The sequence below is a fragment of the Megascapheus bottae genome, chromosome 30, assembly GCF_031878675.1.
Source record: "Megascapheus bottae isolate mThoBot1 chromosome 30, mThoBot2.hap1, whole genome shotgun sequence".
Classification (NCBI taxonomy): Eukaryota; Metazoa; Chordata; class Mammalia; order Rodentia; family Geomyidae; genus Megascapheus; species Megascapheus bottae.
Window position 1 is genome coordinate 2,412,733 of NC_143538.1, and position 11,204 is coordinate 2,423,936.

General features: G+C 56.0%; 1 protein-coding gene across 1 annotated transcript; it reads left to right on the top strand.

Annotated features, from left to right (window-relative positions):
- Positions 1 to 3,806: 3,806 nt before the first annotated feature.
- On the top strand, positions 3,807 to 11,204 carry Cyp11a1 (cytochrome P450 family 11 subfamily A member 1). The gene is made up of 9 exons (XM_090321377.1): positions 3,807 to 4,044; positions 6,483 to 6,638; positions 7,195 to 7,394; positions 7,858 to 8,061; positions 8,432 to 8,589; positions 9,431 to 9,597; positions 9,846 to 9,924; positions 10,189 to 10,386; positions 10,979 to 11,204. Exons 1-9 carry the CDS (start codon positions 3,809 to 3,811, stop codon positions 11,117 to 11,119), a joined length of 1,539 nt encoding a protein of 512 aa, XP_090177503.1. The 5' UTR covers positions 3,807 to 3,808; the 3' UTR covers positions 11,120 to 11,204.

An 11,204-nucleotide genomic window follows, 5' to 3' on the forward strand; every position in this document is an offset into this window, starting at 1 on the left:
AGCCCCCATCTTGTAGGGGCTCCATCAACCACATGGTGGTGACTATGGCCCAGCCTAGCAGGTGCACTGCCCTCTGTGATTGGACAAAGGGGTTAGACATGTGACCCAGGCTGCCCAATCGGGGCCCCTCTGTGAGCCACACCGGAGAAGGTGGTGGGCTGAGGGAAGGCGCCAGGACCTAGGTGTGAGTTCAAGGCCCCTGGAGTAGCCATTGATCCTGAGATCCCAGGGAGCCGGGAGAGGCGGGGAGCAGACAGCCCCGGCTGCGGCCATCGGCTTCTGCCCTTGAACTTTCCAAGTTGATGCGAATGCCTGTGTACTGATTTATCTTCATGGCCATCCACGCCCTGGATTTCTGCCCAGTGTTACCCAAAGAACACTGATTCATCTGACTCTGTGACGGAGCATGTCATAGACACGCAAGTGCTTTCTCCTTGAAAGGAGAAAGGTGTGTGTGTGGGGGGGGTGGTTGGGCTTGAACTTGGAGTTCTTTCTGTGGAAGGAGACTGAAAAGCCTGTGCTCCTGCCCACGAGAGATTTTCCCTGCAAGTCAATCACTCAGGATGAGTAACGTCCTTATATTAGGAGGCAGAGGTAGACAGCAAATTACCACCATGGTTTTTTTTCTGTTATGTGGTACTGAGGAATCAAACCAGGAATCAAACCCAGATTTTATGCATGCTAGGCAAGCGCTCTACCATTAGGCCAAACTCCCGGCTCACAATTTTTTTTTTGCCAGTCCTGGGCTTGAGCTCAGGGCCTGAGCACTGTCCTTGGACTTTCTCAAGGCTAGAGCTCTACCACTTGAGCCTTGGACTCAAGTCGTGTTGGACTTTCCTGCCTGGCTGGTTTTGAACTCCATTCCTCAGATCTCAGCCTCCTGAGTGGCTGGAATGGCGGCCATGAGCCTGTCATCCAGCCAACGGGGGTTGTCTGGATGGTGGTTCACTCTTAGTGCCTGGGAAGGTGGCACAGGCAGGATGTGGGATCAGGTTGGCATGGGCAAGGAGGATGGGTCTGGGGGTGGGGTATGGTGGGGAGGAGGAGGCTGGCATGTGGACAGGGAAGAGCTGGCACTCTGCATGTCCAGTGGGCAGGGTTGCCAAGGCCTTGGAGGGAGGCCAGCCTTGCCTGACCACAGGCCTCCACTTTTCTTCTTCTCTTCCTCTCTCTCCTGACCTTGAGCTCCTTTCTGGCATTACCAGAAACCGGCGGCGGAAGCCCTCAGGGATTTGAGGGCTGGCCTCGCTGAGAGTGGATCAGGGGAAAGGCCACCCTTGAGTCAGGCTCTGTGAGGAAGGCAGGGCCTGGCTCTGTGTCCCTCCTCCCCTACGCAGGGAACTCAGGGAAGCCTGGTCCCACCCAGCCTCAGTCTTCTCATCTGTACAATGGACCCAACAGGATGGATGCCGCACTCCCTTAGCCTATGTCCATAAGAGGCCATGGGAAAGATGCTTTCTCTCGCCTACTGAATTAATGGCTCCAAACTTGGAACCTGTTTCCCCCGCCCCCCCCACTGGGAACTATCAAGCTATTGTCTGCTGGAGTCTACTTTGCTATGTCCTTGTTTGCAGGAAGAAATGAGAAATTTTCAGATAAGCATCTTGCGTTCCAGGCAAAAGGCTCCTCACACAGGCAAGGCCTTTTGTTTGTTTGTTTTGGTGATGGTACTGCAGCTTAAACTCAGGGCTTCCATTCTGTCTCTAAGCTTTTCCACTCCGGGCTAGTGCTCTACCACTGCAGATACAGCGCCACTTCTGTTTTTTTCTTCCTGGAGATAAGAGTCTCACAGACTTTCCTGCTCTTGGGCTGGCTTGGAACTGTGATCCTCAAATGTCAGCCTCCTGAGTGGTCTACGTGACAGGTGTGAGCCACGGGTTCCTGGTTCCTCCTCCTCCTCCTCCTTCTCCTCCTCCTCCTCTTCCTCATCTTCTTTTCACCTTACAGCAAACAGCCCCAACCTTAAAGCACCTCGTTCTTATTCTGTTCCAATAATAATGCAAGAAACTTCTAGAATCCCTCCCAGGACAAAGATGGAGTTCTTGGTCCCCCAGCCCTCGCTGGATTGGGGATTGTGTGTTTGCTATGTAGATATTTCTGAGCCCTAGTTCCCCCCCACACCCCAATTCGGGCGAGTGGGCTGACCTCACTAGGGGCTCTTGGACTTTGGGTGTATGGTGTAGAGCCTCTGCTCGACTGTTAGGCTGATATGTGCCTGTTGATTCCTTCTCATGGCTGCTCATCCGCTTGTCCCCGGCCTGGTGTGAGGTGGGTTTGCATCCCAGCTGTATAAATGTGCTGCTATTCAGAACTGACGACCTTGGCATCCTCATTGGACATCAGAGAAAGTTCTAGAACCCAGCTGATGATGGGGTGGGGGGAGTGCCCCGCACAGGAGAAATGTCTAGTCCATTCCGTCAAGGAATGCCAGGTTCTGCCTCCCCTCTGAGGAAGTTGCTTGGATCTAGGCCTCTTCTGGAGGCTGTTTTCTTTCCTGCTTCCACCGCCATGTTGAGGAGATTGTGGATAAAATTCAAGCCCTGGGCTGCAGAGGTCAAGGGTCAGACCACAGGGAGCCTCAAGGGGACAAACTTCCCGAGGCCAAATGGGACTCAGTCCTGCCTCTGGAGGTCTCCTGGTTCGCTTTGTCGAGGCCCAGATTGGGCCTGGGCTTCAGGTAAGAGCAGTCTTCCTCCTTCCTCTTTGTGTGTGTGTGTGTGTGTGTGTGTGTGTGTGTGTGTGTGTGTGTGTGTGTGTGTGGTGTGTCCTGGGACTTGAACTCAGGGCCTGGGCACCATCCCTGAGCTTTTTTTTTTTTTTTTTTGCTCAAGATTGATGCTCACCTAGCATGCTCAAAGCCCTGGGTTTGATTCCTTGGTACCACATACCCAGAAAAAGCCCAAAGTGGCTCAAATAGCAGAGTGTTAACTTTGAGAAAGCTCAAGGGCAGTGCCTGGGCCCTGAGTTCAAGCCCCAGGACTGTCAAAAAAAAAAAAAGAAGAAGAAGATTGGTGCTCTACCACTCAAGTCACAGATTCACTTGTGACCTTGGGGTGATCTATAAGATATCTGCTTTGTTCTCTTAACTCCATCTGTTCCCTTCTCCGCCCATTCTTTCTAAGAATCCAAATCCCCAGCACCCCCACCCTGTTTTCCCAGGTGTGGACAGATACCACGAAAGCCACCAAAGCGATATGCAGACTGCCTGATTCCTGGAAGACAATCTACCTAAGCCTCCGGTAAACACTCTATCCTGGGCCCTGCCTAAGGGCCCCTCCTCCCCTGACTCAGTGGCTTCTTCAGTAACCTCTGCCTCCTTGCTCAGCTCAGACCTGGTAAAAACGCAGCCCCTGGTTCAGCTCCTTTACACACAGTCTCCAAGCCCACAGGGATGGCTGCATCCCTGGCTGATCTATCTCAATAAAACAGTCCCTTGCCTGTGGAAGATTCAGTCTGGCCCGTTCCCTTCCTTTTCCCTCCATTTTCCTAACTAAAGAGTCTCACAGATGTCCCTTCCCCAGGCTAGCTTTGAACCTCCGAGAGTAGCTAGGATGACTGACTGCTGTCCACTCAGGGGTCACTGGACACCCGAGCCTAGGCAAGTGCAAGTATCTAGGGTTCCACTTAGACCCAGGACCAAGGCCTGAGAGACTCAGTGTCTGGGGTGTGGGAGGGGCTTGCAGGAGGAAAGGAGGGGAAGAGGGAGGGCCAGGGGGAGGGATGGAGGCGGCCAGATTCTCTCCTAGCCTTGAGTTAGCCTTTATAAGCCTGGCCCTGAAGCCTGGCGCTGGGCTGAGAGTGGGACACCATGTTTTCCAAAGGCTTTCCTTGGCGCTCGATCCTGGCAAAAGGCTGCCAGCCTGCGTGGGTCCGGGGCATGGCAAATACCTCCACGCCACCACCGGGGCCAAGACCCTTCCACGAGATCCCGTCCCCAGGGGACAACGGCTGGCTGAACCTGTTCCACTTCTGGAGGGAGTATGGCCCCCACCACATCCACCACCACCACATTCAAAGCTTCCAGAAGTATGGACCTATCTACAGGTGAGTGCCAGGCCCCCAGGTGCCAGGATGCAGGGCTGCAGGCTGGCTGTGTGCCTCTTCCCCCAGCAGATATCTGCCCTGGGGGACAGGCAGGCTCTGCACTGACTTCTGGTTTAGAGGAAGAAAAAAGCTCCTCCCTTCACCCCATGCTGGAAATGGGGTGTCCTTCCTTCTTCCTCCCTCCGCCAGGCAAAACCCCAGGCATGAGTGGCAAAGCAGAGCCAGAAAGCGTGAGCTGCAGGTGAAGCACTCCACTGAAACCCAGCTGGAAGCATTCCATGTGGGTCCAGCCCAGAAGTTCCTATCTCCCCACATCTAATGGCTTTTCCATTCATCTCTGCCTCCTTGCTCACCCCCCCAAGCCTGATCCCAAATTCACCCTCTCGACCCACCTCCCAAACCCACAGGAAGGTCTGTGCCTCAATGGCAACACACAGCCCTTTCCTGTTGACCATCGAGTCCAGCCTATTTCTCTTCTACTCTCCCCCAGATCCCTAATAGGCACTGTCCCTTACCTTTTTATTTTTTTCTTCACTCAAGGCTGGCCTCTCCACCACTTGAACCACACCTCCACATCTGACTTTTTGTGGGTAAATGGAGAAATCAGAGTCTCATGGACTTTGCTTCCTCCGGTTGGTTTTGAACTGCGATCCTCAGGTCTCGGTCTCCTGAGTTTCTAGGATTCCAGGCATGCACCATCAGAGCCAGCTGAAGACAGACTTTCTTTCCTAACACCTCCTTCCACCCACTCTCCTCAGGGTGGCTGAAAGGGAAGTTTGTTAATTCCCACAGTCAGGGGCCAAGAGAGATGTGCACAGGGTCCCCTGGCTGCCAGAGTCCCAGCCTGCTGGGGGGCTGGGACTCCCTTCCCTGTCCTTGCAGCAGCTTCTGCTTCTCTTTCCAGGTGTCTATCCAGCCTTTGCTGGGAGACTCTGATGTGAAGCCTTAGGCTGTAAGGCCTTGGGGTTTGTGGCTTGTCCCTGGTGTAGCAGGGTCTGAGGTCAGCCATCTTCAAGTGTGTGTGTGTGTGTGTGTGTGTGTGTGTGTGTGTGTGTGTGTGTGTGTGTGTGTGTGTTCTGAGGCTTGAACTCAGACTTTGGGCACTGTCCTCAAGTTTTCTACTCAAGACTGGCACTCTGTGACCCAAGCCACAGCTCCTGCTTCTTACAAATTACACGTGAGAACTGGAAAGCTCACTTCCTTGGTTTCCCACCCTGGGAGTGAAGCTCTGGAGACAACAGATGAGAACAAAGGGCTGGGTGTTGTGGCTCATACCTGACCCCAGCCACTCAGGAGGCTGAGGTCTGAGGATCACAGTTCAAAGCCAGCTTGGTCAGGAAAGGCTGTGAGATGCTCATCGCCGATGAACCAGACAAAGTCCAGAAGTGGAGCTGTGGTTCAAGTAGTAGAGTGCCAGCCTTGAGGAGGAAAAAAAGCCAAGGCCCGGAGATCAAGTCACACATGCCCCCTTTGGTTGCCAGAGCCTTGGGTTGTGGGCCCAGATACCTCAGGCCAGGGGCTCTGGAGCTGCTTCTAGTCTACTTGGCAGCTGGAAAAACACAGAGAGAATCTGTGCAAGCCATGTCATGTGCAAGCCAAGGACAAGAGTGAGGCAGGCAGGTTCCAGCCTGAAAGACGGGGAAGAGCTGGGAGAAAGGTGAGAGGAAGACACAGGTGGCTGTGTACTATGTCATATTTGCTTTCAAGTAAATTATATGTGTGTGTGTGTGTGTGTGTGTGTATGTATATTTGACAATCCTGGGTGATGAGCTCAGGGCCTGAGCACTGTCCTTGGGCTTTCTCAAGGCTAGAGCTCTACCACTTGAGCCACAGCACCACTTCTGGCTTTTTCTGTGTTTGTGGTACCGAGGAATCGAACCTAGGTCTTTGTGCATGCTAGGCAAGCCCTCTACTGCTGGGCCATGCTCAAGTATATCTTCACCAAAGGCTTTCTTAGACGCAGAGCTGAGCAGGAAGCCGGCTTTCCTGTTGTTTTGTAGTTCTGTGTATGACTGTATGGTAGGTACGTGTGTATATGGGATATGGAATATAAAGATATAGATATGTATGTGCATGTATATATGTAAATATACACCAACTACCATCCAGCCCACACATCACATAGAATATTCAACACACACACCTCATGCAACACACATAATACACAGAGTCCATACAACACATAGCCTAGAGCTGGGGATGTGGCCGTGGAAGGTTCTGGAGTGTGGCTGAGCTGGGGGAGGTGGGGCAGGGTGCTGGCTAACACATCACGGGTGACCACGGAAACAGAATCTCTCAGGAGGCGGGGCACCGGTCCTCACGCCTGTCATCCCAGCTCCTCAGGAGGCTGAAATCTGAGGACCCTGGTTCAAGGCCAGCCTGGGCAGGAAACCAGAAACTCGGATGGTCCCAACACCACCCCTCTCCTGTCCCTCCAGGGAGAAGCTTGGCAATATGGAGTCAGTTTACATCGTGGACCCTGAAGACGCTGCCTTGCTCTTTAAGAATGAGGGGCCGTACCCCGAGCGATACCTCATCCCGCCGTGGGTGGCCTATCATCAGTGCTACCACAGGCCCCTGGGGGTCTTGCTGAAGTGAGTATGGGGGAGCAGGGCCAGGGTGAAGGGGGATGATAATGATAATAATTAATAATAATAAAATGATATCGGTATACCTGGAGAAGACGCTACTTCCAAAGTGACCAGCAAAAAGCTGGACTGGAGGCATGGCCCAAGTGGCAGAGCTACAGCTGAGCAAAGAGGCCCTGAGTTCAAACCCCAGTACCAGCGCATGCGCACACGCACCCCCCCCCCCCCACAATCAGCTTCTGGCTTGTAGGGCCCCCTACACAAGCATAACCAGGAGGGAGCTCCCTTTTCTCTGTTTTAACCCTGTCACTTGAGCCACGGCACCCCTTCGGGCTTTTCAATGTATGTGGTACCGAGGAATTGAACCCAGGTCTTCGTGCATGCTAGGCAAGCACTCTGCCACTAGGCCCAACTCCCGGGCCTGTGTGTTAGCTCTTTCTTTCCCCTCTTGCAGGCAGAGCCTGAGACGTGGCAGGGTCTGAGCCAGGCTTTGGGATGGAGGGGGGTGCAGGCTGCCGATCTCTGATTTCGGGGTGCTGGGGGTGTTCTCACACTTCCTCAGGAAGTCAGAAGCCTGGAAGAAAGACCGCATGGTCCTGAACCAGGAGGTGATGTCTCCAGAAGCCATCAAGAACTTCGTGCCCGTGATAGAGGCCGTGTCTCGGGATTTTGTCCGACTCCTGAACAGACGTGTGAGGCAGCAGCGCTCTGGAACCTTCTCGGGGGACCTCAGTAACGACCTGTTCCGCTTTGCCTTCGAGTGTAAGGGGCTCGGACCCAGCTGGGCTGGGGTGAGGGCCTTCTTGGGATTGGGGTTCCCCTAGGCCTTTTTATTCTCCTTGCTGGGGAATCTGCCTTTGGCAGGCTGGTGAGAGAGAGAGAGAGAGAGTGCGGGGTGGGTTTTGAAGGATGTGTAGGAGTTGTTCAGGCAGGGAGAAAAGGGCAGGTAAGGTAGAAGATCCGCATATGTCTCCCTAGAGACTGTGCAGCGATAGGGGGTGACAGGGAGAACAGGCAGCCTGGTATGATTCAAATTCTTTTCCCTAGTAGGAGGCGGGGCGGGGGGAACCCAGGTTGTTGGGGTGTTCCATTATCCAGGGACCTGGTGATTGTGGTTCTAAGCCCGCCCTGGCAGGAAAGTCCAGGAGACTCTCATCGGGGGTGGGGTGGGGGGAGATCAGGGGTCCCCTCAGCCCCCGACCTCCCTGTCTCGTCCCCCCTGCAGCCATCACCTCTGTCATCTTCGGGGAGCGGCTGGGCATGCTGGAGGAGGTTGTGGACCCAGAAAACCAGAGGTTCATCGACGCCATCGAGTGCATGTTTCAGAGCAGTGTCCCCATGCTCAACCTGCCGCCCGGCCTCTTCCGCCTCCTCCGGACCAAGGCCTGGAGGGAGCACCGGGCCGCCTGGGACACCATCTTCAGCAGAGGTGGGAACGGCAGGGGGGCGGGGGGGTGGGCACCCCTCCATGAAGGCTGGAAAGAAGGGGTGCGGCTGTGGCAAGGAGGGACAGCGCCTGGGCACGTTTGCACGCGCACACACACATTAGATGACGCAAGGGCCCCGTGTGGTCACTCGTACCTGTAATACCAGCCACTGGGGAGGCAGAGATTAGGAGAATCCCAGTTGAGTGAGCCCGGGAGACCCTGATCTCCAATGAACCACCAGAAAACCAGAAGTGGCAGCTCAAGGACAACGCCCAGGCCCAGAGTTCAAGTTCTAGGACTGACAAGAAAGCTTAGCGCAAAGTAGCTGCTCAGTAAGATGGCAGCCCCAGGCCCTCCCATCTCCTCCCCCAGCTAACAGCTACACTCAGAATTTCTACCTGGACCTGAGACAGAAGAGGACGGCTGGCAGGTACCCGGGTATCCTCTACAGCCTGCTGGACAGGAACAAGTTGCCGCCGGTGGATATCGAGGCCAACGTCACTGAGATGCTGGCCGGCGGGGTGGACACAGTGAGTTGCCCTGGGGACCCCCCCCCCCCGGTGTGCTCCAGTCCTCCACAGGGTCCTCTCCAGCGGGCCTCCTTCTCCTGGGTCCAGTCTCCCCAAGAGTGAGGCCCAAGGGCTGAGCTGATCAGCCATTTTATTTCCTGGGTTGGTGAGAAGGAAATGACCGGGCATAGAAGTCCTGCCTGTGTGTGTGTGTGTGTGTGTGTGTGTGTGTGTGTGTGTGTGTGTGTGTACCAGTCTCAGAGCCTGAGCTCAGGACCTGGGCACTATCCCTGAGCATTCTCACTCAAGGCTGGCGTTCTACCACTTGAGCCACACCTTCACTTCTGGCTTTTTGCTGACTCTCTCCCAGACTTCCCTGCCTGGGCTTGGCTCGAACCTCGATCCTCAGGTCCCAGTCTCCTAAGGCATGAGTGCTAGGTGGGGATGGGAGCTCCAGGAAGACCTAGGTGCTTTCCAGAACATTCTGGCCCAGGGAAGAATGGGGCTTGAATTCAGGGCCTGGACACGGTCTTTGGATTTTCTCAAGGACAGCGCTTTATCACTGGAGCCATAGCCTCACTTCCAGCTTTTTCTGTGTATGTGGTACCGAGGAATCGAACACAGGTCTTCATGCATGCTAGGCAAGCACTCTACCGCTAGGCCTCACTCCCAGCCCCATTTTGTGGGGTTGTTGTTGCACATTTGTCCCTGGGCGGGGAGGGTGGGGAGAAATGGCTCACGCTGTCACCCCAGCTAATCAGGAGGCTGAGATAGGAGGATCTTGCACTGAAGCTGGCCTGGCCCCAGGAGTGTGTGAGTCTCTGATCTCCGGGGACCCCTCCCCCTTCCCATGTCCCCGCAGACCTCCATGACGCTGCAGTGGCACCTGTATGAGATGGGGCGCAACGTGAAGATACAGGAGGCGCTGCGGGCAGAGGTGCGGGCTGCACGGCAGCAGGCGGGGAACGACGTGTCTGCCATGCTGCATCTCGTCCCCCTCCTCAAAGCCAGCATCAAGGAGACGCTAAGGTGAGCCTGTGCCCCCCCCCCCCCGCCTGCCCAGGCCCAGGCTGGGGACCTGGAAGGGATTGCCAAGCCAGGAGTTCAAAACCAACCCCAGCAAAATGTCTGGAATGGGTAGGGAGGCAGACTCCTGCCTCAGTTTATCCCAGGGGGCCTTCTGTGGGGGTGGAGGCTGGAGGGGAGGAATACCCTATGTCTGGGCTGCTCTTTTTTTGGGGGGGATGCATCAGTTTCTGGGTGTCCTCTTCCTGCAGGCTGCACCCCATCTCTGTAACCCTGCAGAGGTATCCGGAGAATGACATAGTGATCCGAAACTTCAAGATCCCTGCCAAGGTGGGGGCATCCGGGGGGCTGGGGAGCTGCCAGTGGGGGAGGGGGGATGGAGTGGAGGGGTGGGAGAGGCAAGCCAGGAGCACAGGTCTGGGAAGTCCTTACTGCTATCTACCCTTGAGTGCCTTCAGCCTTCTCCAGAGGGCTGGGGAAGACAGGGCCTCACTTAAGGTCACAGGGCGGCCAGCGTGTCCTCTCCTGGGCCTCTGGGGTGTCGTGGGGGAGATGAGGTCCCCGCTGACCTCTGACTGCCCCCCCCATCTCCAGATGCTGGTGCAGGTGGCCAATTACGCCATGGGCAGGGAGCCCCAGTTCTTCCCGGACCCCAATAACTTCCGTCCCGCCCGCTGGCTGGAGAAGGACAAGGCGGCCACACACTTCCGCTACCTCAGCTTCGGCTGGGGCGTGAGGCAGTGCCTGGGCCGCCGCATCGCGGAGATGGAGATGGCGGTGTTTCTCATCAACGTCAGTGCCCCCCCACCGTCCCGCCCTCCTCCTCATCCCCTCCTCCTTCTCTCCATCCTCCCCTCTCCACCCTCCCCCTCCCCTTCCCCTCCCCCCTCCACTCCCTCTCCCTATCCATCCTCCCCATTCTCCCCTCTCCACCCTCCCCCTCCCCTCCCCATCCTCCTCCTCCCCATCTTCCATCTCCCCCTTCCCTCCCCCATCCGTCCTCCCCTGCCCCTCCTCCACAGAGGCCAAGGCCCTGGGTGTTGACATTTGTTTTTGTTTTTATTGGTTGGGTCAGTCCTGGGGCTGGGATTCAGGGCCTGGGCGCTGGCTGTCCCTGAGGGTTTTGCACTCAAGGTTAGCGGCTCCACCACTTGGAGCTGGAGATAAGCGTCCCTCCCGGAGTTTACTGCCCCGGCTGGCTTTGAAGTGCGATCCTCAGATCTCAGGCTGACCCAGGAATTCCAGGCCCCACCTTTGTGGATGGATGCCTGGTCCAGCTGCATTGTTAGGTTTAGGTAACCCAGTGTCTGCATGCATCTGGGAGCCAGGGTGGGGGGCTGGCTTTGGGGTGGTAATCCCCCCAGCCTATACTGCCCACCCCCAGGTATTGGAGAACTTCCAGATTGAACTCCAACAGCTCGGCGAGGTGGGGACCAAATTCAGCCTCATCCTGGTGCCTGACAAACCCATCCTGCTCACCTTTCTGCCCCTCGCCGAGGCCCAGAGGGCCCAGGGGGACCCCTGAATCTGCGGCCCTGGAGTGGCTGGTGCCCACCTGCCCAGCTCAGCAGAGCCTTCAGCCCCCCCTCCCCCCTCAGGAAGACATTAAA

Coding starts and splice junctions, on each gene's coding strand:
- Cyp11a1 (XM_090321377.1), top strand. CDS start 3,809: ATGTTTTCCAAAGGCTTTCCTTGGCGCTCGATCCTGGCAAAAGGCTGC. Junction 4,045..6,482: donor AAGTATGGACCTATCTACAG/GTGAGTGCCAGG, acceptor CTGTCCCTCCAG/GGAGAAGCTTGGCAATATGG. Junction 6,639..7,194: donor CCCCTGGGGGTCTTGCTGAA/GTGAGTATGGGG, acceptor ACACTTCCTCAG/GAAGTCAGAAGCCTGGAAGA.